The 27869-nt window shown below is 41.8% G+C and overlaps 3 protein-coding genes across 4 annotated transcripts; 2 read left to right on the top strand and 1 right to left on the bottom strand.

Moving 5' to 3' along the window:
- The first annotated feature begins 752 nt into the window (after positions 1-752).
- On the top strand, positions 753-11753 carry b4galt3 (UDP-Gal:betaGlcNAc beta 1,4- galactosyltransferase, polypeptide 3). Its single transcript, XM_076276813.1, has 8 exons — positions 753-1027; positions 1839-1924; positions 2140-2800; positions 3360-3595; positions 4234-4424; positions 5853-5975; positions 7521-7625; positions 9629-11753. The coding sequence occupies exons 3-8, from the start codon at positions 2521-2523 to the stop codon at positions 9948-9950; spliced, it is 1257 nt and encodes a 418-aa protein (XP_076132928.1). The 5' UTR covers positions 753-1027; positions 1839-1924; positions 2140-2520; the 3' UTR covers positions 9951-11753.
- Positions 11754-13997: 2244 nt separating this feature from the next.
- cfap126 (cilia and flagella associated protein 126) lies at positions 13998-16213 on the bottom strand. Its single transcript, XM_076276507.1, has 5 exons — positions 16093-16213; positions 15902-15964; positions 15107-15184; positions 14683-14892; positions 13998-14489 (listed from the first exon to the last, which is right to left on the bottom strand). The coding sequence occupies exons 1-5, from the start codon at positions 16117-16119 to the stop codon at positions 14265-14267; spliced, it is 603 nt and encodes a 200-aa protein (XP_076132622.1). The 5' UTR covers positions 16120-16213; the 3' UTR covers positions 13998-14264.
- A 3646-nt stretch (positions 16214-19859) lies between these two features.
- On the top strand, positions 19860-23012 carry ccnq (cyclin Q). Of its 2 annotated transcripts, XM_076276750.1 has the most exons (5): positions 19860-20306; positions 20456-20639; positions 20761-20893; positions 21067-21285; positions 21759-23012. In XM_076276750.1, exons 1-5 carry the CDS (start codon positions 20192-20194, stop codon positions 21846-21848), a joined length of 741 nt encoding a protein of 246 aa, XP_076132865.1. In that variant the 5' UTR covers positions 19860-20191; the 3' UTR covers positions 21849-23012. The 2 variants fall into 2 exon arrangements, with proteins under 2 accessions (XP_076132865.1, XP_076132866.1); XM_076276751.1 differs by lacking the exon at positions 21067-21285.
- Positions 23013-27869: the final 4857 nt, after the last annotated feature.

Here is a 27869-nt window from a genome sequence, read left to right as displayed (position 1 = left end):
AAATCTGCATCTGGAAAAAGGCTTTTGTGTATGATATGACTTATAGCTTCAGTAAATGATGGTAAATACCACAGAAATCATCTCCTCCCGCCACACCATTTGTGGGTATGGTGATGGAAGTCCACTCAACAGCAACAATGTCACTGTATAAGTTAAGTAGGCCCTACAGTACATGGTTAAAGATAGGCCTAATGGAGGAACAGACATAAGCCTTGCCATTTGTGACATCTTTTTTGGAGAGATATTCTAGGCTATAGTCAATGGTACACTTAAGATTAAGACAGGCCTGTTTTTTACGCTGTTGCTTCCTGCATAGCATGAACATCAAAGCTAAACCTCTTACAGTCACATAGCCATTATCTCCAGCTCAGAGCATCCCTAACATAACAGACATCTGTGCACAACATTGGAATAGCCTAATGATGCTGCAAAGTGACTTCTCTCAAACATGGATGAGTGGAGGAGGGGCTTAAGCGTCGGCGAATGTCTGTCTCATAGCACTCCGTTTTAAGGAGAACACGAGCAGCATCCTCACATCAAGTAGCTAGAGCTGAACATTTTTGGATTGACGTTGAATGCAAATATTAAACAAACATAGGTGTAGAATTTAAAAAATAAATCGTCTGAAACCGTGAAGATTAAAATGTATTCTGACACAAAGTGTGCGCTTGGCTTCACTTTCTGTCAATCTATTGTCAACTCGTCCATTAAAGGGTGCCCCTCTGGACGCGTCATCTGCATTTGCCCCTCTGCATGTCTGCAAGCGGCGACCACAACAGCGGTTTAGCAGACCGATGTAGCATTTGGTGGTAATGGCTTCTGAGAAGCACCTGCTGGTGAAGACGATGACTTTTCCTCGGTTTTTCGTGCGTTCGCTGTAGAGCCCGGTCGGTCGCCACCGTGACATTCAGGAATGTTAACGGATAAATCTTAATTACAGAAATCGGTCGAATGTATATTAGGGAAAGCGGCCTTCATATTTTATTCCGAAGCCTGGGACTTGATTCGGACCATCGAAGGGATACGGGTGAGTCGCATCATCTTGACGTGGATGATAAAAACCTCATTCACTTCATCTGGACTAGCCATAGCTAGGGCGATGGCAGATAAATCATTCGCGTAGATACAATATTTCATATTTACAGTGTTTATTTATTAGCCTAGGCCGAATCGCTTTGTCTGATAACCTAATAATAATAATAATAGTAGTAGTAGGCTAGTAATAATGTTAGGCAAATGTTATGTTAATGTTAAGTTAAAGATCAACGTCATGAAAATGTTTACTTTCCTCTAACTTGACACTTCCTATAGCCTATCCTTCACTAACTGTTAAAGTTTGCTTTACACACAAACCATCCTTTGCCAACTCACGTGGGGTGATAAATGTGTCAGTGAAATGCTGATAGGACCAATTGTACAATGTCATTCCCAGCACTTGGCCTCTATCCACATCCCACAGTGCAGAATCACATAGTGCGCCCCACAGACTTCCAAGGTCATTTGTTATTTGGAGAACTTTGAAAGGGTAGTGCATTAAATGAGGAAGACAACAGGAAGCTGCATACTCTACAGATGAGAAATTGCTGCATCTAATCCCAAATAGCCTTTCTATTTCACCTGCCAAGATAATGCCATTGGATGATTCAATGTGAATGTCAGTCAAACAACTTTAATTAGTTCAGAGAATTAAGCAATTCGATGGGGACCAGTTTCACACACACACACACACACACACACATTCATTTCATTTTAGAAGTCTAGACAATGTCATACCTGTGGCCTGTGGTGTCAACCTGCCTTTGGAGGAGAGCTTGAGACTTGGCTTATTCATTTCCTAGGATGTCTGCTAATGTGTCGTGTTGGGGAAAGGAGCACAATGGGCATTTACTGCTGCGTGGATGTTTCTGACCACACCAAAGCACAGGTGAACAACCATACTCACATGGCAAAAGGCTGTATTGTTGACTTCATTTTATATTTTAAAACACTGTCTCTACAGCAGAGGTTCCATGTAGGCCTTTGTGCCTATGTCATGTATTGAAAAGTTAAAGTTGACTGGTATTTATCAAACGCTTTTATCCAAAGCGACACAGATTGGCACGTACTGTATTTATGTCTTGTTCTCTGTCTTCTTTCCAGCGATTGCCTCTGTGCTGAGGGTATGGGTGTGTGGAGGGGCCTGCTCCTGAGCTCTCTCTGTCTCACACTATAGATGCTCACTGCCCGGCCCTCAGAGCCGCAGTTGTCCTTCTCGACCTCCGCCTCCCACCCTCTCCCTCCACCTCCCACCCTCTCTCTTTCAGTTTGTAATCCCTGTCAAACTGCCCCTCTCTCCTCTGTCTACCCTTCCAGTGGCTCCGAGTTTCTCAAAGCTGTCTCTGTTTAACTTCATCTTTTCTCTTGAAACACCCCCCTCTTTCTCTCTCTTTCATCTGTCTTTCCCTGTATTTTTTCCCCCTGACCCCTTTCTCTCTGTCTGTCTCTCTCTCTCTCTCTCTCTCTTGTTCTCTCACTCCAACGATGCTGTGCTGTGGTCGAGCGCTGGACTCCCCATGTACCTTGGCTATGCTGGTGGGGTTCCAGTTTGCGTTCGTCCTCTACTTCTCCCTAGGAGGCTTCCGGGGCCTGGTGTCAGTGCTCGTCCACTCCACCGAGCCCGAGTTTGACTACTCGCGGCCCCACGACGTCTATACCAACCTCAGCCACCTGGGGGCGCTCGCACCCCATCACACAGGACCAGCAGCACCAACAGGGCCAACGCCACAGCTGAAGGACTGCCAGGTGCCCTCGCCACTGTTGGGTCAGCAGCTTGTGTTACAGATATCCTCCTCTACAACAAAGCAGACCCCATAAGGACATTAGTGTTGAGTGAGACAACAACCAAATGGACAAGTTTGGGTAGGATGTGTGCCTTGACAGGCTGGATTTAGGGTTTCAGTGGCCTGTCAAGTGCCTCAGTAAATAATAAAGTAAAAAGCATATTATAGATTAAAGAAGAACCCTAGAATGTAATCAGTTTAAAAGTTGCTGTTGTGGCTCAAACTTGTTTTAATTTTAGAAATGATGGCAGTCCAAATTAATATGAGTACAAGCAAGTGAAATATATCAGCCATTATATACATTATATGAAGGGAAGGGTTTTATAGTAAACCCCATTTTTATTTGTATCACAACAAATGCACCCACCACTTCTTCACCAACCTTCAGCAATGACAATCGCTTCCTGAGGCCAAGATTCCAGGATAAGCTTCTTGGCTTTCATCCATAGTTTCTATAGACCCCCCCACCCCGAGGCGAATAAGATTGCTGCAGATGATAAAGTTTAAAATGCTCAGATGTTCTCCCACTTCCTTCTGCAGTGGGTCCTGTGTTGGTGCGCCTATCGTCCCCTCCCTCACTGGACGAGATCAAGGAGAAGAACCCCCTGGTGACTCCAGGGGGTCACTACACTCCCCCAGACTGTGAGCCAAGGCACCATACGGCTATTGTAGTGCCCTACCGAAACCGGCAGGCTCACCTCCGAGCCCTCCTCTACCACCTCCACCCTTTCCTGCAACGCCAGCAGATCCACTACAGCATCTATATTGTGCACCAGGTCTCACATTGCAACCTTAACCATTTCAACCTGATACAACCTTGACAAAAAAACAATTTATTTCTCATCTTTCTAAAACACAGCCTTACACTGTCTGTGTCCTAAAAGCAAGTGAGCATCCAAATATTGTGAAGCTTTGAACACATTGTCCACACTAAAAACTTTGAATCGGCACTTCTGTTGCGTCATGTTCCTTGTGTTTAATATACCATTTCAATGCGAATTACATGAACAAAATACAAACAGGACGTCTAACAAAGTTCTGCTCAAAACTGCGTGCTGCTTTGCACTACACAGTACTGATTCGCTCATAAACAGTTGGAACATTCTAATTCAAAACAAAGCAAATTGATCTGTTGCTTGCATTGCATTTAGATAGTACACGGTGTTTCAATTTCAGTATTCAGAAGATAGAAAGACAACCAAATAGAAAGGAGTAACGTCATTGGTAGAATTACTTTCTTAAACCCTTTTATGCTAGACATTTGGTCTGGCATAAACATCTTACTAAAGTGTAAAACACCTTTTGGGAATACTAGGCCATGCGCCTCAGGAGAAAGGATAAGGCATGCTCCACTTCCTGCATCTCTCCTCGTGTCACTTGTGTAACTCCCTCCTCTCCATCTTCTCTTCCGCAGCTTGGAAACGCAACTTTTAACCGTGCCAAGCTGCTGAATGTCGGGGTGCGAGAGGCACTACGGGACGAAGACTGGAGCTGCATCTTCCTCCATGACGTTGACCTGCTCCCTGAAAACGACCACAACACGTACACCTGCCACCCTCAGTATCCAACACATCTCTCTGTGGCCATGGACAAGTTTAGGTACAGGTAAGACTAAGAGACCATGACTTTTCTAGCCTCTAGAATTGACATGACAGAAGTGTGTATGGTGAGTAGGGATGTAAAGATTACCGGTATAATGGTAAACCGCAATAAAAATGTTGACGATAATAATTACCGCTTTCATTTCAAACATCATGATTATCACTGTTGATTACCGCGGTGTGGAAACCGTGTTTAATCCTTCCCAGCTTCATCCAAGCCTGCTTTTGACATACAGTAGGCCTGGTACAATGGAACAAAATTGGTACCCTACTGATTCTGTTGTCTAATTGATGGTTTTAACTACGATTCGGATTAGGCTACACCTGATTTTAAAAGGCGGAACTTTTTCACTGTATGTGCACTTTATCATGTAGCCACTCTGCGTCTTTTTATGTTCGCTTCCACATTAAATCCATTCCACTCACGTTATCAGGAGAATACATTAGCCTAAAGTTTTATTTTGAACGCTTACTTTGGTCTCACTTATTGCATCCAAATAACAGAAATAGCTTATGTTATGGTAGGGTAAGTTAAGCTATAAGCACATCCAATTAAACATGAAGAAAAAAGTGAACGGGACACTTTTTGAAACTATTTCAGCTTGTGTAGGCCTATCAGTGCTTTCTGAACATAGCGTGCAGTAGCCTGAAAAGTTGTCGGTTCAATTCCCGGCTTCCACCGTTGTGCCCTTGAGCAAGGCACTTAACCCCAAGTTGCTCCGGGGACAATGTGATCCCTTGTAATATAGCTGACATTTGTAAGTCACTTTGGTCAAGAAGTGTCTGCTAAATGTAATGTAATGTAATGTAATCTCTCTCTCACTTATTACACAGTGTCCTACTGTTCACTGTTCTGTTTTTTGAAGGCTAAAAAGTCCCCAAATGTATATACTGTATCGGAATGCCCCCTATTACTGTACCACCAGTCCCGTGTTTCCATCCTTTTACTTGTATGTGTCACTTACTATTCATTTCTGTACAAACCAAGACGGCGGATTCCTAAAGAAACGCAAGCACCCATACCACAAGTGTATCTAAATTAGCTATGTACCAAAAACATTTTACCGTGACTCGAAGAGCTGTAAACAAGTTGTTGTAAGGCTGCGTGTACAAATCCGCTTGGAGCTCCATTTGAATTTTGAATTGCGGCGAGAATTCTCAGGTTAACCATTTCAGGCAGTAAAAGCCCTGGTAAGAACCAAACCAGATTTTGTTCAATGTTGTATCAAAAAACAACATTGTTTTAGAATTTTCGAACGAAATGGGTGATAATTGGAGGTGTTACGATATATCATTTATATGAATGTGAACTGAAATTGTAGTGAGTGCATCCTCAGTGTGAGCTGTGATAGAAAGTGTGAAGTATGAAATTGAATGATGTGCTCCTGACGGTATCATCGGTAACCGTGCTATTTTGCCGCCCTGCTTGCAGACTGCCATACCCACAGTATTTCGGCGGCGTTTCTGCTGTAACTCCAAACCAGTACCTCAAGATGAACGGCTTTCCCAACCAGTATTGGGGCTGGGGAGGGGAGGATGATGACATCGCAGCCAGGTGAGCTGAGACACCCACATGGCCTAATTAAATGAAGTTCAATTAAGTCTAACACGTCTAATGCATGCGGATGTAGTATGCATGTATGATAACATTAGATTTGAGACATAGAGTTGAATGTAGTGCCACCAGTTGTCACCTAGCCTGCCGTGGCTAGACACACATTCACAGCTTCTCACTGTACTGAGCGGCGCAGCTAAAGGTTTGGCTGAGCCTGACTAGTGTCCACCTTCGGCTTTCCATGAGCGCTCCTGAATAAGGAAGGAAACATAGCATGATTATTATGGTCAAATCCCTTTGAGAAGAGGGCCCAGGGTGACCCACAGGTTGATAACCCCTGCACCACTGACTGCCACAGATGACACAGCACCTCAATCATGTTTTACTGCCTTTTCTTTTTGTTATTCCATTTGTTCATCATTACACTTTCGGACTCTTCCAGCCATGTCACTTTCATTGTAAACCTTCTTTCATGTCCTCTCACTCCAGTTTAACTGTTGGAGGGTTCAGTAAGTATAAACAAAATATAGTAGGTTGGTATGTGTGCAAGGCTTTGACTTTTTTAGATTTGTCATACATTTGTGGGATTGTATTAAAGGTTACAGTATATTTAGGACATAGCTGCCAATCAACGGATTATCAGTTAAGGTGGGAGGCTGCTAACAGAAGCAGGCTCGAACACTGGATCAGACACGAAAAGTCAAAGCCTTGCAATGCGCAGGTAGAGCCGTAGCTGTACTGTATAGCTTGACTTTTTAGGTCGTTGGTTAGTATTGCACCCTCTCTGGTTCCCTCTCTTCCAAGTTTGTGTAGTGTGCTCTCCGAACATGGCATCGACTCAAAGCTGAAATGAGTACAGAGCCTCTGTTGCCTGTCCCAGAAACTACAAGGCCAGTTTGATGCATGAGCACTGACTTAAGTGGGCTACTCTTCAGCAGGTCAGGTCTTAAATCCCCTATATTGAACCTTAGGAATACGTGTATTTTTTTTTTAACTATGTTGTGTTATTTCCACTAAAACTTTTAGCTGTGCTCTGGGCTGAACAGGCTTTTGCGGTTTATACTGTGTCACGATTTTCCTCTATGTGGAACCAACTGACCTGGATGTGTTGGAAGATATGGCAGAACTATTGGCCAGGCCTGGAAACCAAGACACTTGTGTCAATCTAGACAAACACAGAACTGTCTGTAGCCTATATTGCCAGTTGCCAGACAAGTACTTTGTATAGCTATTATATACTCAGCCCCCCATGACTAGACAGAGCACCTTGCATGCAAATGGTTACATTGCCTGAGTTTCATGTTGTAGTTAGATCCTACTGTATGTAATGACACAAACCCAATCCCCTCAAAGGAGTAGTCAGTGGATGTAGATGGTTCAGAGGTCCACAAGTTGTGATCCGTCAGGTGTGCTACATTCCTTCTCGGTCTCTCCCCAACATTCACTCCTTTGTCCATATTCTGCCTTGTCTCTAGTACTCTGATTCTCCTTTGCCTTTGTGCATTCTCCTTTTGTCTCATCACGCTCCTGTTTTATGTGACTCAGGATACGTCTCTCAGGGATGAAGATAGTGCGCCCCCCGGTGGCTATTGGCCATTATAAGATGATCAAGCATAAAGGGGACCAGGGCAATGAGCAGAACCCACGCAGGTAATCAGTCCACTGGATCGGGTGAAGAGACAGTCTTTGGTTATGTCATGGCTGTTCACATAATAATAATGATAATAAAAGATTTTTTTATTTTTTTATATTCATAAACGCCTTTCAAGTCACCCAAAGTTCACAGACACTTCCTTAACTGTTATAATATAGCAAAATATCTGTGTGTGATTTTTTTTTTACATAGTCAAATAAGAGAATGAGATTTGCATCTGGACATTTTTCAAATTGCATGTGCCTTTGGTCCTTTACATTATTCATTATTTTACCTGACTCCGTCATAATGGAGAAGAACGAGGGGCCCTATCATGACCGTCTAAAGCGCATCGTCACTCGTCAAAAGCTTAGGATGTCTAGTCCACAATGGGAGTGTTTTCGTTATCAAATGTCGAGCGCATGGCGCAACAAGGTGTTCCTAGTTTTTTTAATCAGTCATGGGTGTGTTTGGGCCGTAACATCATTTAAACCAATGAGAATGACATCTGTCATTCCCTGTGACGGTGCAAAGCGCGATGTCAAATAAATGCATCGGTATTTTGACATTCAACGGCGCATTTGAAGGAGGCTGCTTGCGAGACCGTATGGAATAGTCATTCCACTAAACCATGCTTTACTAAAATCTAGCATAGCCTTCACGCATTTGCACTCCTCTATTATTTGAACTCATTGGCAAAGTGAAACTAACTTCACCATGGTGTCAGTCAACGACAAGACAGTTATATGCAGTTACTTTCACTATTGACTGGCAATGGGTTACCATCGAAAACATAGGCTGGAAAAAGCAACACTTACCCTAATATTGCTCCAATGACTGAATAAAAAAAAAATTATCCTGCAGAGGAGTTGCTTATATCTCGTGACAGTGTGTCTTCAGCTGTGCTCCATACATGTCTCTCGCCTCTCCCCTAATCACTTTTAACCGTCATTACCAATTTGCAAATGATGGTGAATAACTACTCATCATGAGATATTTCGTAATATCTTTATTCTAATTATGTTTCCCATTGTAATCGTGCAAGTTGCATGGACGTGCGCTGGTGTGCGTTCATGAATGATAGAAGGATGGTGCGTTCACCCGCCAATATGGCTGTTGACAATGCACTCTTAAAATAACATATGAACAACTCGCCATAGACTTCTGGCCAGGTGTACAATAGCGATTTTTAGACAATGCGCTAAGCAACTCCCTAAGTTGTTAATTGCCACACCCCTGGGCACATTGTTTAAAAAATAAACGTGCAAAATAAGGAATTAAAGTTTGCGCCGGGTGGGTAACGAGTTTTACGCCATGCGCCAGGGTGCAAAATACGTACAGCCCGAGAGCAGCAGAGTAAATACACCAGGTATCGCTGGTTGACTCGTGAGAGTTTGCGTGTTGTCCTTGCTGAAGGACTTAAAGCTGAAAAGCCATTGGAACTGATTTGTTTTGGTGAGTTCCCTATATAATGAACGTTTTGTGAACACGGTCTTGTGTTATGCGGGCAGTGGATGCAAACATGCAACTTTAAATATCATGGCCTGACAAGTACATTTTTGCTCAAACATACCTCATAACTTTTCCATACCACATGCACACAACAGTCGTTGTTTTTGTTTACTGGGTAGCTGTGGCTTAGCGTGAACTCTGAGAAGATTAAGGACTAGTGGACTGTGGTTGTCCATCGAGTGATCATTCAGAGGCATTACATAAGGAGATTTTAGTGAGGAGCTGGTCTGAAATCTTTCAATCTCATTTCATACCTGTTGTTCTGTGTTTAGAGGCAGACAGCACCGGATATTTCTCAAAAAGGACGCAATTCGGGTCTCAGTTGCAAAAGTATCCTCATCCATCATCAAAGTGTTAGACATCTTTGTGGAATAGCTGTTGATGTTAGGTCACAGCTGTACTTTAAATAGCAATAGTAAATGGTAGATTTGTTTGATAGATGTATTAGTTTAATAAAGCTCAAAGTTCTCTACTAATAGTGAGCACCCATCTATTTGGTTCTTGATAGGTTTGACCTGCTTAAGCGTACGAGGATAAACTGGCGCTCCGATGGGCTGAACTCCCTGACCTACCAGCTACTGTCCAAGGAGTTGGAACCGCTGTACACCAACCTGTCAGTCAACATTGGTGATGACCCCCACCCTTCCAAGAACGGCCAGCCTCCGAGGAAGCAAACCCCACCTCCGGTCCACCACCCAGACAAATCTAAGACAAAAGCCAAGCTGGTGGCTCCCACAAAACCTGTGAAAACTGACACCGCCCAGCGGACGAAAGCCAATGGGACATCGGCTCGGGAAGAGAAGGCGGGGACGAAGCAGGAAGTGGGCTGATTTCAGTACTGGAGATTGACGGCTCTGCTACAGGCTCTGTGCTGTATGGATTCTGTCATAAAAGATAAAAGGTCGATCTGAATTCAGCTGTTTTTTTCCCCTTATTCCTTCTTTACAGCAGAGCTTTGTCTCAGTTATTCTCAATAATAAGATAGCCACGCCACGAATATACTCTCACAGAGAGTGGACCACGATCAGCTTTTCAAAACACCCTTGAATGTTCCTTGAAGACTGTCATGATAATTTGATGCACTGGTTCAGCAGCTTGTTCGGACAAAAACTCTACTCTGACGGGTGGCAAGATATTTCATTCTCGCCACTGTGGTTGTAAATATCTCTCCCGGGGGTGAAGTGGGTATGTGTGTGATTGGACACAGTGCCAGTTTGTGTGTGTATGTGTGTGTGTGTGTGTGTGTGTGTGTGTATGCTTATTCAGCCAGTTTGCTGCCAGCTGCTGCTCTGTGCCCACCCGTGTGGGCTTGTCTTTCTGTGCCTTTTTCTCGCTCTAGTACCATTTCTCTTACTGATGTGTATCGGTTGTGTGTTCTCAACCCAGATTCCTTCTCCAAGAGGAACATGTTTGTTGGTTTGCAGAACGGACATGCTGTTTTGTATCAGTGTGCATGGCCGGGTTAGAGATATTGTTGCTGAACAGGTTTCTTATCACTGTGCAGTTTTTTTTTTTTTTTTTTTTTTGGTTTAAGCTGTAGAAGAGATTTCTATATCATGAGTTTACACTGGTTTGTGTTCTCATTACAGAGCTATTTATGCTTAGTTTATCTTTCCATACCTCTTAAGATCAGAGTTTATATTTGTATAGCAGTACAGTACATATCTATTTTCACTTTAGTCCGTGTTTGGTGCCTCTTTTTGATTAGAACTTTTAATTTAGAGACAATCAGTAGCCCAAGATACATGGTTCTATCCAATCATACCATGGAGGGAGAAAAAAAATCAATAAACCAAAAAAGGAAAAAAGTTGAAAATAGTAAATAAAAAGACTTAAGAACATATTTTAGACATCGTAATGAAAGTATTGTTTTGATGAATGCAGTTTTTTTTTTTTTTTTTTTTTTATGAATGTGTCCGTGGGGTTACGCTCAGTGCTGTCTCACATAGAGAACTTCCTCTGCACAGCTGTGTCATTGCCTAAATGTATACGTTTTACTCTGGTTTTGGTTTTCACCTTTTATGTTGACAACAATAGCTTGGTTTGGCCAGTGTACCTAGAGTTCAGGTTTCCATGTCTGTGAATCCTGTAAGTATATCTGTAGGACAGAGGGGCATATTGTGTTACTTCAAAAGCATGCATGATCAGAGTGTAAGCTCTAGTTCCTTATAACTACAATATCAACATGCATTGATACCTGCAGTTGTGGATGGGCATCCTGATCACATGACACTTTTACTCAGTACATTATTAATTTGTAGTAAAAAGACAAGAATAGTCATGATAATGTTTTTAATTTTGTCAACAGTACTTCTATCAATTTCAAATGATTAGACCAATTAATTCATGCAATAGTGTCATTTTTGATTTTAAGCTATATCTTCCTTCCAGAAACGTAGTACTAACACACATAGTACAGAGGGCTGTCCGGCATGCGTCAGACAAAAGACAGTTCAACATACTGGCAAGATTTCCATAGTATACTATATATGATATATATTTACTAAATTAGTTTTATATCAGATGTTTTGGTTTTAGGAAATGACACATTACTTGAACTACCTTACTGTGCATAGTTACCATAGATATTTCTTTGGTATCTGTTTGACTTGAATTAAACTATGTACTGATAAGACGCTGTAAATTAAAAGTATTTAAAAGATATCATTGATTGTGTTGATTTTAAGGCTACCTTAGTATTACATTTACATTTATTTATTTAGCAGACACTTTTTCCATACTGACCTACATATGTCAATTATATCATAAGGGCCATTGTCCTGGAGCAACTCAGGGTTAAGTGCCTTGCTCAATGGCAGTTGGGGCGGTGGTAGTGTAGTGGTTAAGGAGATGGGATATCATGCAGCAGTCTGAAAGTTGTGGGTTCAATTCCCAGCTTCCACCATTGTGCCCTTGAGCAAGGCATTTAACCCTGAGTTGCTCCGGGGACAATGTAATCCTTTGTAATATAGCTGACATATGTAAGACACTTTAGACCAGTGTTTTTCAACCTTTTTTGTGCCACGGCACACTTTTGACACTTAAAATGTCCCACGGCACACTAACATCCTGTGTGAAGAAAAAATAAACATACCATAGCCTAAAATTTCAAATAATACACAGATATGGCCTTATTATGGCTTCTATGCAAGACCTCCTCAATAAAACAAGCGCCCTCTGTTTCATTTGTAGGTGACTATATCTAATTTAATTGTTGTTATGAACTGGATATGTGATTCTGTGAATACTGGATATGGGGCCCCCGTTGTACAATGCCTGCATACCACAAATAGTGCAATCATACAATCAATGAGAGCATGTGGTTATAAATTCTTTGATGCTTTTCTGGACCAGTGAGTGACATTTGGGTAATTTTCTGCGGCACACCTGATGATCTCTCACGGCACACTAGTGTGCCCCGGCACAGTGGTTGAAAAACACTGCTTTAGACAACAGCGTCTGCTAAATTAATAAATGTAAATGTAAACTGAACTTTATCTGGCTACTGCATGCTAGCCCAGCTCCTTAGCCACTAAGCTAACACCGCACCTCTCTAGTTTAGGGTAAGTGTGAACAGGCTAGTCTTTTGGATTCCTTTTGATTGTCCATAAGATTTCATAAGTTTGAGGTGAAAATTCTTATTTGTTTGTTACACTCCTGTAACAAATCTGTTTATAGTATTCATCTAATTTGTCCTGGACATATTGTGACCATAATTCAAAAAGTCAATCAATAACTTCTTACACTGCCCTCTTCCCATTTGAGAACTTATTTTTGGGTGCATAGATTGGATACCTAATCAAGTGAGGGGAGATCTACACTTAGTTTCTTTTTCCATTTTTTTTTTTGTTTTTGCAGCAGGAAGACATTTCTTTTGATGTCCCTGCTGCTAATAAATAATATTAAAAGGAAGCATCAATGCAGATGACAGTGTTGTGGTTGTGTATACCATTTCCTGCTTAAGGTTGCAACTACAATGATTTCATGAGATATATTACCCTACACTTGTTCTACACATGTGACATTCAGTGAAGTTAGTTGGCACAGTACAAAAAAACACTTCCACAAATCAGTGTCTGCTTGAGTTTATGTGCATGTGATTATTGCTCAGTTGGAAATGTTTGGAAAAGGGCCATGAAAACTTAAAAGTATTGTACACCATTTCAATGTGTCAATTCAATTCTTGTGAATCGATACATGACAACCTTTTTCATGTAAAGTATGTATGGGCTTTCATTATCAAATGTATCTTACTATGTCTCAGTTCAATATGGCCGACAATTGACGGCCGGTAATTGCAAAAATAGAATACTTTTGTGTAATTATTCCATATTTTGTGTAGTCATTCTATATCAGAACCTCTGGCGTACAATCCAAATGGTATACAACAAAAGGGTTCATATATGCAGTAAACCATTTATTTTTAGTATGCATTTTGGGTAACCAAAGGTCCTATTTGGAGTCATAAAGACACAGAGCTTTTTCACACGGCTTGGTGCTTGGGCTCAGTTGTGTTTCTAAGATATAAAGTCAGTTCAGTGGTCAGTTCAGAGACGTTTTTAACCCGGCAGAAAGTTAAAACAATATTCTAGCCTCTGTAACTCTGTGTCAGTAGGCTACTTCACACAATTATAGGGTTTAAGCTTTCCAAAGAGGTCAAGGATTTAATTTTAGGCCAAAATAAGTGGGAACAGTCCCCTTTGAAGTAGGTGCAGTGCAATTCCGGGCAAAAGCCTAGAAATTGGTTTGGGAGCCATGTGCCCCCTAATAAACCCCAATGAAATTTTATATCAAGTTCACAGTACAGTGCAGTGTCCTTCCACATAATGGGAATTTCTTTGGAAACATTTGTCAGTGTACAAATATGTTTTGTATCATGCATTTTAAAATGTTTTATTCTCTATTGTCTGATATCCATTCTTAAGTTCACTTATAAGCAGTCAACATTTATCACTTTCTTTACTATGAGTTATGTTTCAAAAGAGGTTGAGCAGACCTGGTAGAATTAGAAATACAAGAGAGGCAGATTTTGATAATAAAAAGAAGAGAAAAAAAATAAAGAATCCTGGGTGTGCCTGTGATATCACTGCTCAGTCTGTGCGCCTGAGCTCTTCAGGTGAGTCTGAACTCTGTTGAGTTGCTGGTCACTCATTGGATAAATTTGGCTGATCATCGCAATGGCTATTCTGAGAAGCTGGTCTGCTATTGGCTGCGCTCTTCTGGGAAGGCACTGGGCTTTGCGGGGAGGTGGGCCTGTATGGTTCTGGAGTCCTTGCAGAGTCCGGCAGGCCACAAGTAGTGGGGGAGGCGCGGTGTTCTGGTGCTGGCTCTAACGATTGCTCCTGATTCACTGGTGGGTCAGTCGTGAGCTAAAACATTTGTTTTCAGAAAAAAAAGAAATACAGGCTAGCACTAAACCAAATTTCACAGACATTTCAATAGATGTGCATTCTTCACAAGGAGTCGTGTTGCAAAAAGGTCACCATGCACATCACCTGTTGTAATGGATGTCATTGTGCATATGAATTCATAAGCCTATAAAGGGTCCTGAGCAAACTTTACCTCCTCTTGGGTTTTGGAGGCCCGGCCAGTGTTTTGGGCATCTGCTTCCAACCGTGGGCTTGAGGCCTTTTTGGTGGTGCCCTTGCGGTTATTCCAGTTCTTCAGACGCTCCTGCCCCTTTTGTGAACGTGCAGTGGGGTTAATGTAGGTCGGAGGGATACGGTTTGGCAAATCCCATGTGCCCACAAATGATGTCCAGGCACTTCCATTCTAAAGGCATTCACAAGAAAACAATAAATCAACATGAAACAATGGCAATGGATGATGATCACTTAGGCAATACTATTTATTGATGCAATATGCTCTCATAAACCATGCACTTCAAACAGATGTTAGGATTTTGGTTATATAGGCTATATTGCCAATTTGCATTATGTAACAAATTAAAAATAAATGTCTGAGTAGCCTAGGGGGTCCAGTCAACCTTAGCTTTCATTCCGGGAAGTAGGTGGCCATGGTCGTTGGTTATAAAGGTGGTGTGTCCATCAGCTGCAGAGGGTCTCTGAAATGTTAACAATCACAACAATTTTAAAATGAAATGTTTCATTTCTAATATCAATGGTGGGAATAACTTGGACATGTGGACATTTTGTCTACTTTTGGAGCTTCTTTTGCGTCCCCTTTGTGTACCACTACCACTACCGCCACACTTATACCTTTACTTAATATTATATATATATATATATATATATATATATATATATATATATATATAACCTCGCCTACTCTCTTAAATGTCCATATTTATTTTATGCAGGTTTCTACACTTTATTCTTGCACTGTTGCACTGTTGGACTTACTCATTTGCACCATCACCATGACACTCACTCTCACAGTGCACCTTACCTTACTATGCACACAGGCTCAGTCCCTGCCTCAGTCATTGCAAGCGCCTCATGTTTAATCACCCACTATGTGGATACTGTTTTAGATTTTATTTAGATGTATTTAGATGTGATTTTATTTAGTGTTATTTAGTATAATTTGTATTTTAGTATATTCGTTATCTTCTACTGTCCTTATTGCTTAGTTGTGTTTTTTTTTTTATATGATATACTTTTAATGCTGTTAGTGAATGTTGTGTGATGTCTGTATGCTAAGTTACTGAGACCTTGAATTTCCCCTTAGGGATCAATAAAGTATCTATCAATCTATCTATCACACACATCAATGCTATTGTATTATTCTATGCAAATCTCTTAATGTTAGGTTAACCTACCTCTTTAAAGTGTTTTGGAACAGTCCAGTTCTGCAATTTCTGCGCCTTGTAGGCTCCATCATACTAAAAAAGGAGAAACAACGTTTTACTTATGGCTAGCATGCCTGTGAAAAAGTATATTCTTGCTGCACACGTTGATTGATGTTTGATCAATTGCGTTAGGGAAATCAATTGCCTATCTATAGACCTACCTGATTAGCAGAAAAGCTGGACGACATTGTAGCCCGAGACTCCTCTATTTCAAAGATTTTAGAGCGGAGCGCTCTGGAATCTGCTCTAATTTCAGGATTTTTGATTGTAGGATACTTTGTTGACGCTTGTCTCATAGCAACCACCACACGCAGTGTTTGTAAGATGCAAGAGCCACCAGCTAGATTGGGTGGCGCCAGAGCCATATAAGGCTCTGGGTGGCGCTCTCCCAGTTATCATCCCAGTTGCCACTTGCGTTGTGTTCATTTCCTGTTACAATTTAAACTTTTTAATCGCTAAAACTGTCTTGTTTGTAGAACTAATTTCTTCCGACACATATCAACTAATTTCTCAACTCACAGGACAAACTGCCGTTACTAGTTCTAAATGGATGGTTGCTACGGCCAAAGGCCAGTCGTTAGTTCTATCTCTCCCGTTGGGCGTATCCCAAGATTCTGATGAACTTTAGCTTTGAATGCTTTTACTTAGCCTGCATGTCATCCATCTAGCTAAAAGCCACCCCGTCATATGCTACAATGTTGCAATGTTCTGAACGTCTGCATTTTACAGCTCGGATGCAACGTGACAGTTCATTTAAACTTCACAACGAGTTCGGTGAATTAATATACAAGTGTGATACGGCCAAAAAAATGGATCTACTTCATAGGTGTGCAGATAACATACGGTTAATGGTCGTTCTAAATTACGTAGGACAATGGGAAATTCAACCAAGCAGTGGAATAAGGCAAGATAAATTGCATGAAGTAGACAAGAGACTCAGACCCTAATGATTTTTTTTATCAAAGCTTCAATTTAAAGTAGGTTAAGCTAATCTAGCAAATGTACACATCTATTTTAATCATCAAAGCAACTTGAAGATATTTCAGCGTTGTGGCTTTAGTCCTAGCATACAATCTGTTCATAGAATTCTTGCGATTTCCCCCCAGAGCCATGCTATATAGAAACTCCTTTTTATTGGCAGAATTATTGTCTGTCATAGGGCCCAAATTTTCTAACAGCGCCCCTGCATGTGGATAGCAATTCAGACCACTTTAACGGTTCTGCATGTGTTATGCAGCTTCCTCAGGGTGTTAGTAAATATGTGAAATGTGATGCTGTGATGGTGATTCTGAAAACATGACATGAGCCAGGAGATAAAAATCCGCCACAGAGTGTGTATTGTAGTGGGCACTGCCTCTAAGCACAGTATTGTAGTGGGCACTGCCTCTAAGCACAAGAGTGTGTTCAGCTCTCAGTGTAGCAAATTCCTGTATTCCTTTATATGCTGAAGATGGCCACAGATGGCTGGTAAATACCCATCACAATTAATATTGTGCGGAAATACATACACTTCACTCAGCTGTCTCATCTGAAACACACATTTAATTTTGGATATATAATTGTAGAATACAGTGTAGTAATTCCCCCTGATTTAAGTGCCCTAATTTGAATGAATGGCAAGGGCTTAGGCTAAGTCTAACTAAAGCTTATAACTTGGCAAAAATCTATTTGCTTATTTCACACATGGGCAAGACCTTAAAAACAAACATTGATGCATCAGCTCAATGCACTCATTTGCCATACAATAGCTATAGTTCATGCACAAGAACTGTTTTTGTTGATTAACCTAACCTTTTCTTGTGGATATATCCTGCTGCGTGTTGATTAGCGACCATGATTGTACCAGACCCTTGCTACAATATGTGGTAAGAATGGTTTAACTGAATCAAGAGTAGGCCCTACCGAATTGCTGCAGCCAACAGCAAAAGCAGCCAGGCATCTGCAGTGCTACACCCTGGAGGCATGATTTTAAAAAAATGCCCCCTGAGTGTACCTCTGTAGCGGCCTGGCTGCTCTAGAAAGTAAAAACCTAATGTTCCTCTCACAGTACATCACGTCATACATTAACTTGTTGTAGCCCATCACTTAGCCTGGCCTTAATTGCCTTCCTACGTACTTCCGCTCGATTTTCATCTCCCTCCATGACTCCCTTGTAAGCGAAGCGTACCAAGGGGATGGCAAATTGCCAGGCTACCCATGACTACTTTTTCTTTAGCAAATTCAGGATGTCACTCTTGGCGCAAAACTAGTTCTATCATAATATCTCTTTTCCCTACACAATTGTGAGGGTTAAAAGGACTCAGGACAACAATATCACAACAATGTCACAATAGGCTAAGCCTAGAAACAGAGTGAACAGAATAATAGACTACTATTCCCAAGAGTCAGATTCCTCTTTAAATATGTAGGCGGTAGGCCTGTGTCTGAGTAAAGCATGAATAAAGTAAATAAAGTCTGAATAGAGCATGAAGCATTCCACACTGCTGTTTGATATTTTTGTTTTAATCCCTTAACAGTGTCCCGGTTACCCCCCCTCCCCCCAACATTCTAAATCAATTGTATGCACCATATTGCTATGTAGCATAGTAATGTTATTCACCATTTCAAAGCTTTGACTCTTAGGAATCCAAAAAGGACAAAAATGACTTTTTTCATGTACAATCTGTATAGTGCTCTACATTCTCAGATTAATATTATTATGTCTCAATTAAATTTGATCCAAAATGCCCCCCTCCCCCTCCTCCGCTTTTGGTGCTACTCTGACTTCTGGCTGCAGTGTAGCTGCAGCACAATAAGTAGATGCAACATATTGGGTACTGTACTATTCACAATAATCCATAGAAATTGAATCTTCATGTTGTATTATCCAATATTACCTTTCATTTGAGACCAGGATTATGCTTCTACACAAAGGGGTTTATGTGCAGTAAGCATTTGATTGTCATTATGCATTTTGGATAACAAAAAGTCCTATGGGGAGTTTCCATAGGCATTTTACAAAACGCATGAGCATACTTTTGCAAATAATGGTCTAAAGCACTCATATTTTCATTCTATATTGATCTACTTTTGCACACAGCTTCACAAGACCTGGTGCTAGGGCTCAGTTGTGTTTCTAAGGCAGTGTTTCTCAAACTTTTTCAGACCAAGGACCACTTAACCAATAAAAAAAAAACTCACGGACCACCTAGCTAAAAAAAAAACCAGTAGACCTACTTCAGCAGTATATTACACAATAGGCCTACTCACTGAACCACTTTGTTTATTGTCTTTGAACCTTGCTTATTGTGTCAGAGGATTCATATGATTTAAACTGGCGTAGCTTACATAGGCAGTGTTGCAGAACTGTTTGGATTTACATACAAGTTGGTTCAATATGGCAAAAAAAACTCATCCATATTATATTTTACCACATCTGCTCGCGGACCACTTGGGATAGCTTGCGGACCACCAATGGTCCCCGGACCACACTTTGAGAAACACTGTTCTAAGGGATATCAAGTGACCTAGAGGGCTGAAATGGGGTCTGTTCAGAGATGCTTGTAGTCCGGCAGAAAGAAAAAAACTATATTCTAGCCTCTGTAACTCTGTGTGAGTACATCACACAGTTATTTTGACTGTTTCCTACGAAAACTACAGGTTCTCAGCTTTAGATGTCCAACATTTGATGGTAGGCCCCAAAAGAGGTGGGAACAATGCCCTTGTAAATAGGCACAGTGCCATTTCAGGCAAAAACTTGACATTTTTATTGAGATCGATGTGGTTAAAAAGTATTAACAAAATGATTGACAATGTGGTGTCTCAATTGTCCACAGAATGGCTGTAGAACATTTTGTTAGCATTCACTAGATGGCGATAGATTACACTCTTGAGATGCTGCGCACATCCAGAAATCGGAAGTGACGAAGCAGCCAACATGTTGTGCAGTTCTTGTCATTTTCCGCTAGCCTTTACCCACGCTTTGTTAGTTGTTGTAAACTCTCGTAGTTTCATGAAGTGCCTCTGTGAATGTCGTTTATGACTGCTGACGGTCTTGATTGCAAGATTTTCCATTTCACGTGAAAAGATATTCCACCTAAATACAATACTACTTATACTAGTGCAAGTGCAAATTCCCAGCAAGCTGACTAGCTAACGTGTGATGATGCTCTGTCTCCAAATGCTAATAAAAAGGTAGTTGTTGTAGATGACCATTTGAGTAGACCATCTGAGCACTTTATTGTACATGGGTAGTTTGATTCAAGCGGCTACGGGGATATAATGGAAGTTGCAAGGACCTCGCAAGGCAGGAGTCAGGTCGCAGATGCTGCAAAAAGTGGTGTCAGCCAAGAAATCAAAACACATTTTCGAGTCTGCCGCTTCATCATTGAAACTGGTAACGTTGACTAAATATGGAAGTTTTGTTGAAGTTTGTATGGGATTTATGTATAAGATCTGTCTTACCTAAGTGTAGACGAATATTTTCCAATCTGGAATTAAAACAATAACGTAAGACTTCTTCAATGTTACCTGTTAATTGTACAGGTGTGAAGTTGGGCATGCGGTCCATGCCAGTGGCCACAGCATGTACTCTGTACCACAGATTCTTTCGGACAGCCAGTCTGGAGGTCTATGAGCCATACCTGGTTGCCATGTCCTCCATTTACCTAGCTGGTAAAGTCGAGGAACAACATCTAAGAACTCGGGACATCATCAATGTCTGCTACAGGTAATTGACAGGAGGTCCATAATGTCCTTCTTGTAGTCAGACCAAATACTTTTGAGAGCGTTCACAGTGAACACATTAGGCCTACCCTAAAAAAATACCTTATTCCCCTGCCCCATTGCAGGTTCTTCCATCCTGGTAGTGAGCCCATGGAACTGGATGGGAAGTTCTGGGAGCTGAGGGACAGTGTGGTCCAGTGTGAGCTTCTTATCCTGCGACAGCTGAACTTTGTGGTGTCATTTCAGCACCCTCACAAGGTAATGTTTGCTGCCTTTTGTTCATAGAATAATTCATTTTATATATTAAAGAAGCTTTGAGTATTCCATAATAGTCCTCAAAGTGTCAGTCTTGAAAAGTTTTGAGAAGTCCTCCTGTGGACAGTGCAGTGATTGCAGTCCACATTATCCCATGTTTTTTCCCCCCCTTCCAGTATCTGTTGCATTACCTCGTCTCTGTGCGAAATCTCTTAAATCGCCATGCCTGGTCTCGTACGCCCATAGCTGAAACGGCCTGGGCTCTGCTTAAAGACAGTTACCACGGCTCGGTGTGTGTGCGGCACCCACCCCAACACCTTGCCCTCTCTGTCCTTTACTTGACCATCCAGAGCTATGGAGTGGAGATGCCCTCGGGAGAACTGGAGTGGTGGCAGGTGAGGGCTTTGTGCTTGTTGACTCATTGTTACCTCGACCCAGGAAGTTATGTTGTCAGTTTTTTTTTTTTTGTTTGTGTGTACGATTGTGCAAAAACAACCGTACCCATTTTCTTTTTTTTTATTATTGGTAGCCAGAAGATTTACAAAAAGACATTTTCAAAAAGTTCCCTTGGCTTGTTTTGACAATTATACATCACAATAGTCTAATGTTCAATGGAAAGAGACAAATTCACAGGTTTTCATGACTCTCAATAAAAAAGGTGTTGCATGGGCCAGGGGTGAACAACACATTACATTTTGGAGTGGCTCTGACTCACGGGGTGGCCCAATAAATTAAGTTCCACTTTTGCTTACATTGAGAGTTACAGCCCCTCTGGTTTTGTTATGCTGCTTAGGGCTGCCTGGAAGTTAACTTTTCATTTCTTATAATACATGTTTGATCCTAGACTTAGTGTGGTGTTTCTTTACAGGCCCTGTGTGACGACATCAGTCGGGGAGAAATTGAGGACATCATGTCAGAACTACTGCAGCTGTACGACATGGAGGCCAAGTGCATGTGAAGAATGGGGACTACTGAGTGCACTAGTCATCATCTGAAGATCAAGAAACGCAACAGTGATAGGGTATCACTCTGAATGTTAGTTTTTATGTGAAACACCTTTGACACATTCTGTTACCCCTACTTGGAGGCAAATTTGCTGTAAACACTGCATCTCAGCAGGTTCTGATGTGAATATGATATTGCTGTAAAACACAACCAGAACATCTGTCCGCTGTGCTGAAATTACCGGGACCTTTTTCTCATGTTTCCATCAGTGGAACAATGCATAATGGAGAGCATCACTGCCTCTGTGTAGTGAGGTATGGGACTCCCTCTTCCACCCACGTTATGAGCGGTGTACCCTCAGTCTCCCAGCTCCAGTGCCCCACTTTCATCCCCTTGTATTGTGCCATTAACTCCGTATAATCTATGAGAAGGGGAGAAGGGGAAGTGTGTGTGTGTGTGGAGGGTTGCTTTAGTCGATGCAGGGGAAAAGAAATTACCGCTTGAGTTGCCTCTAGCCGTCCCCTGCACCGGCTGGAGACGTGAAGGTAAAAGAGACTGAATTTGGGACAGTTCTTTGATAGTTCATTATTTAATTACACTCAGCCTACTCCCGTTAGACAGAGTCCCTGTTGGCTCCTATGGTTTTGTTAAGATGTATGACAGTGAAGTGGAATCCATGTGCCATTTGGGAATTTCACCACAGAGTTAACTGTTCCGTTCCTCCTCCATTGGTTCAAATGGGCCAATACGCAGAAACACATGAGCTTCCCTCTTGAACTGTCTCATGATAATTCCATAGGAAACATTTTATAGTGTAAAAAAAGTAATTGTGTGATAGAATAACTGCATATTACTGCACATGTGAGTGAAGGGACACCTGCTTCATGTGAATACTGCTAATAAACAAGCATAGGTTTTAGATATTTAAGCCCTGTAGCCAATCAAATAACCTATCCATGCCCAGGTATTGATTGACTGTAACTGTTATGGCTTGGTCTGCGCCATTATTTTATTACTTTGTCTCCCAATTAGAGTGTCAGAAACTGTCTATGAACACTGGAGTTTGTTTGAACACACTCAGAACAGATGAATGCCGGATTCTGAGGAGCAATTTGCTGAAGTTTACAAAAAAGTATATTGCATTAAAATGGTGGACGTCTTTAAAATTGTTACATAATTCATCTCTGTGTTGATTTCTCTGTGGACCTTGGGGATACAGTTAATTAGCAAGACACTGCTTTTCCGCTTCTCCTTTTTGCACATTCTTTTCCGTAAAAAAATGACACCTTGCGTATGTGTGCTGTAGATGAGGAATCCTTATAAAGCACAAAGTCATTGCCAGTCAAGTTTACCTCAAAGCATAGCACTTTTGTTAGGTGTAACGCAAACTCATTTGCAACACATATCTGTTGTCTGTTGGTTTTTATCATGACGGGTAGTATTTTATTGTTAAGTGTCAATTGTACTTTGTGATGGCTGTAGTTATAAGAATAGCACTCTTGTTTGTAGAGCAAAATTAGGCCCCCGCAGGGGCGCAACTGGCTGGGGCACCTGCACCCTATGCCGCCGGCCGGGGTTCGATTCCCGCCCCGTGGTCCTTTCCGGATCCCACCCCAGCTCTCTCTCCCACTGACTTCCTGTCATCCTCCACTATCCTGTCAATTAAAGGCATAAAAGCCCAAAAAAATATACGTAAAAGAAAAATGTAACAGTGCCAGCTGTTACTATGCAGTATTGGCAATTTCCTTACTGTTTTCTCGGTTTTTGCTTCTTTTTCGCTGGCTCTGTCATGACGAATGTCTGAGAAACTCCATCGATACCTTTTTCTAGCCGGTGCCTGGCGTGTATGTGTATTTGAATGCAGTAAAGCAATTCGTTACACTCGTTATACTTCCTGACACTGAGGCCGTCGGCCCGCCGGCCCACAGTTGCAAGGGTAGTTTTTCCGCTCACAGGCGCTAGGGGGAAGCGAGACGGCCACCATTCACCCCGAAAAAAGTCATATAACCATTCCAATGACTCTGAAGCTGTTAAATTAAGGTAAATTAAGCTAAAAAAACTAGCATATTAAGCTAAAAAACCTGCACAGTGTGCCTTTAACTGCCATCCAGGAAATGGGAGCACAGGGTTTCTACTTGTTGTCCGAGTTCCGTGACGGTGAACATAAATCGTCACCTCCTTTGAGTCATACCCTTTGAATAATACATTAAATAGGTGAGAATGCAGCTTTGCTTAATGCTTTAGCGAGGGCACATCCCTTAAAGTGATCGCACCCCTCACATGTGCAGTAACGGCCGTTTTTTTTTTTTTTTTGTCATTTTAACTTAAATATATTTAGACGAGTAAGACCATTGATACCAATACACCACATTATAACAGTATGTAGGGAAAAGCATGCAAGATTACTAGTAGTTAATCAGGAGGAAAACAGCAACATATAAAGGCCATCTCTAGATTTACACAAAGGCCTGTCATTATGCCTAATGGTTTTTGCATCATTCTGATGAGTGTATTCCAATCATTTGGGAGAGTGTATTTAAATGATTTAGTAGAGTGTATTGGGTGATTTAGCAGTTCATCTAATTTCTCATCTAATATACCCAACCAGAGTTCTAAAGCTCGTTCACGCCACATTCCACATTATTCTTCTTCCCAGCACGGAAAGCAAACAGATTTAAGCCAAAAAGCCGCCAATTCATGATACTGTTCAGGGTTCTTTTTTATTCAGGATCTCCTTATTCCTCTGCAGAGTGGTGTGTGAGAATACTTGAAATCCCATATTTTTTTCCTCAGTGTTGAAATGAAATTAATTTGAAAGTGTGCTTTCAGTGTCAGACCAAATTAAAATAACAGAAACAAGAGAGAATGTCTAGACTTGCATGTGGAGTTCCAAAAGAGCTAAAAATATCAACAGCCCTTGGCAAATATGTGTTCACTTGTTAGTGGGAGCAACTTCATGACATCATTGCAGCTGCTAAAAGAGCATCCCAACACACTGATCATTTTTTATTTGCTTGATTGCCAATACAGCTGCTCCAAGCTCCATTCAATGGCCATTGATAACATTTTTTTGACTAAAAAATCAAAACCAGGGTTGTACTTATAAGCATGAATGCAATGAGTGTGGTTTTGTGGTACACCACAACCCATCTCTGCAGTACAGTACAGTAGCCTCTTCACCATCATTGAAGTTCAGAGAGGGATAGAATGAGGATAGTTTGATGCTGGCACATTCTGACTTGCTGTTGGAGCCATTTGTTATTTTCCTATAAGCACATGCTGGACCTTCTTGTACAGTTGTTGTAATATCATTCTGGATGTGAATCCAATGTGATATTTCTGGCTTCTCATGTACCAGTTCACAAGCATGCACGCACCAACCATATGCACACCATCCCGCCTCTCTCTCTGTCTCCCTCCCCCTTCTGCAGTGAGTATGGCATGTGTCCTAATGCCGGGCATGATGAATTATGGAGAGGGTACATGTGCAGCCGCATTCACTTCCATCAATAAAACATCAGCATGTTCTTCAGTAAAGGAGAAGGGTGCCCAGTAAAGCTGGGCTGGGATTGAAAGTGCAAGTTTGCCCCGTCTCCCGTTCCAACTCCAGTCTGCCATATTCTTCTCGCTTCTTCCTCTTGCACTCCCTGCGTTCTGTGTGCCGTCTCGTGTCTTATGTGGTTCCCGCAGTCCGTTTCAAGCTTCGACTCCGCCGTTGAATTCCCTCTCTGACGTCACTCCTCTCAGCCTCTTCCAGGCTGAGCCTTGTTGTGCTATACCCCGTTGTCTCTTGGAATATTTTCTCTCTCTCTCTCTCTCTCTCTCCCTCTCTTCACCTGTTTGTTAAGATCACAATCCAAAACTAAGCTTAGCTCCTTTGCTGGGTGCCCCCCCCCCCCCCCCCTCTCTCTGCCATCCCTGCATGGCTTTTCAAAGTTCCCTTTATTGTCTCTGCCATGTTTTCGCTTCACCAGCTTCATGGGCCATTTGGGGGTTGTTTTCTTTTTGTTTTGTTTTTTTTAACTCAAGGGGAGGACAAAACACTCAAATAAACAAACAAACAAAAAATAAGTGTATGTCCACTCAACAGAGAGTTTATCTTGGTTGATAGTGGCAATGAGTAGGACAAATGAGATAGGACAAAATGAGTTCTAATCACTCTTCTCCTGCTCACAGACTTCTCCCTCTTCGCCCGTGAGCTTTTCATCACATGTCAACGCTGAGGGCTTGAAACCGACTGGGCAAACGTTGTGAACGGAGTGGTTTCTTTGTCGCCTCAGAAGCCTGAATCACTGCCAGTAGTTTGGGCTGACGCCAAATCAATCAACTTTCAGGAAAGAAAGAGAAGAAAAGCAGGTGATGGATAGGGGGCTTCTGCAGGGAAGAAAGATGCAGGATGATGAGGTAAACTATCCGCTTTAATTATAGCACACGAAAGAGACATTTGAGGCAAAAAACACACATTTAAATCTATCAGTGCAATACAAGGGTGTTACCAATAACAATAGTCATATGGAAAGCGGCTTACTTAATATATATATATATATAAATGGGAAAAAATAAAAGACCACTGCACATTTTTCTTTCTGATGTCACCCTACGGTTGCTGAGTGACATTCGAATGAGATGACAGTCATATTAGATAGATACTTTATTGATCCCCAAGGGGAAATTCAGGGGGTCTCAGTAGCATACAGACATCACACACAACATGCATATTAAAAGGATGACATCAGAAAAATGTGCAGTGGTCTCTTAATTTTTTGCTGTATATATATTAATGCAAAGATGGCACACCATGTATGCCAAGAGCAAATACAGTGTCACTGATTCTTTGAGTTTGTTATGCCTCAATACACCTAAGTAGTTGCAGTGGAGTCGACGTAAACAGTTCAGAAGTATTTGCTGGAGTACTCAAACAGTGTGGATATTGCAAAATGATGCAGAAGGAAAGGGCTAAAAGCACTGTGTTCCATGCTAGTGGAGGAGGAGCCAGAGGAGCCTCGTCTGGCAATGGGAGTGTCAGTGAGTGGACTGTGGTGGGGGCCCATGTGGTGAATGGCAGCAGTCCACAGACTTTCATCTCAGGCCCTGGCTCTGGTCGGACAGCTCTTCTTCCAGGGCTAATGCACTCTCCCTGGGGTGGATACAGGGAGAAGGAGAGAGAGATGGAGGAATAGATAGAAGAAGAGAGATAAGGAAGAAGAGAGGGAGAGATGGAGGAATAGATAGAAGAAGAGAGATAAGGAAGAAGAGAGAGAGGAAGTACAGAGAGCACAAGGTATAGGGACTTGGATGGAGGAGTTAGTTATGTATTTTTCTATACCTATCTGTAAATAATGCATACCTCATTTGAAGGTTCCCTTCAGTCTGTGTTGATGTGTTTGCATGCGTGCGTGCGTGCGTGTGTGTGATGTGTTTTCAGTGCTAAATGTGGTTGCATGTTTGGCGTTTGCATATGATGAAATATGAATTTCCATGCAGAATGCATCATCTTCCAGAAGGTGCTAAAGTGCAAGGTTTGCTTACGTAAATCGCACATCAGATAGCAATACACAATATATGATTCCTCTTCTATATGTTTTCCCTGTCATATGGTGACATCAGTCTTACAGGGGGAAAAAACGACTTGCTTTATTTCCTAGTATATTGTTTGTGTGTGTGTGTGTGTGTGTGTGGTGGTTTGTGCAGGTGTGCATCTTTGCATATGAAGGTTGGCGTGGCAGCAGCAACACGCTAGGCCTTTCAAGACCCCTGGCATTACAACTAGTACATTTAAACCCTGCATGCATGCTCCCAGATGCCAGGGAGGCCTGACCTGTCTGGTTGTGAGGGGGCAAGGGCGCCTGCAGGAATAAATGTTACGGTATGCAGACAGAGGGGGTACATGAATAAAAACCCATCACAAATGCCTCCAATGGGAGAAGTAGTCAGGGTCAGGCCATGTTTCATTGGTCTGAGGCACACTACATAATTAGCCTACTACACTGTACACTGTAATAATGGATCAACGGCTCCTGAGTATTTGGAGGGA

The sequence above is a fragment of the Alosa pseudoharengus genome, unplaced genomic scaffold (assembly GCF_046254945.1).
Source record: "Alosa pseudoharengus isolate Yale_2024_CS ecotype anadromous, Long Island Sound unplaced genomic scaffold, YU_APseudo_1.1 YU_APseudo_1.1_scf_9, whole genome shotgun sequence".
In the NCBI taxonomy this organism is placed as follows: domain Eukaryota; kingdom Metazoa; phylum Chordata; class Actinopteri; order Clupeiformes; family Clupeidae; genus Alosa; species Alosa pseudoharengus.
This window is presented reverse-complemented; position numbering and strand designations above follow the sequence as displayed.

Bases quoted from the DNA above. Each gene is read 5' to 3' on its own strand.
- cfap126 (XM_076276507.1), bottom strand. From the start codon at position 16,119: ATGTCGTCCAGCTTTTCTGCTAATCAG. The intron at 14,893-15,106 runs GTTGACTGGACC...GAATGCCTTTAG, and splicing joins TTCCCGGAATGAAAGCTAAG to AATGGAAGTGCCTGGACATC. The intron at 14,490-14,682 runs GTAAAGTTTGCT...CAAATGTTTTAG, and splicing joins CCTCCAAAACCCAAGAGGAG to CTCACGACTGACCCACCAGT.
- b4galt3 (XM_076276813.1), top strand. From the start codon at position 2,521: ATGCTGTGCTGTGGTCGAGCGCTGGACTCCCCATGTACCTTGGCTATG. The intron at 2,801-3,359 runs GTCAGCAGCTTG...TTCCTTCTGCAG, and splicing joins GGTGCCCTCGCCACTGTTGG to TGGGTCCTGTGTTGGTGCGC. The intron at 5,976-7,520 runs GTGAGCTGAGAC...TATGTGACTCAG, and splicing joins GATGATGACATCGCAGCCAG to GATACGTCTCTCAGGGATGA.
- ccnq (XM_076276750.1), top strand. From the start codon at position 20,192: ATGGAAGTTGCAAGGACCTCGCAAGGCAGGAGTCAGGTCGCAGATGCT. The intron at 20,307-20,455 runs GTAACGTTGACT...TTAATTGTACAG, and splicing joins CCGCTTCATCATTGAAACTG to GTGTGAAGTTGGGCATGCGG. The intron at 21,286-21,758 runs GTGAGGGCTTTG...GTTTCTTTACAG, and splicing joins GAGAACTGGAGTGGTGGCAG to GCCCTGTGTGACGACATCAG.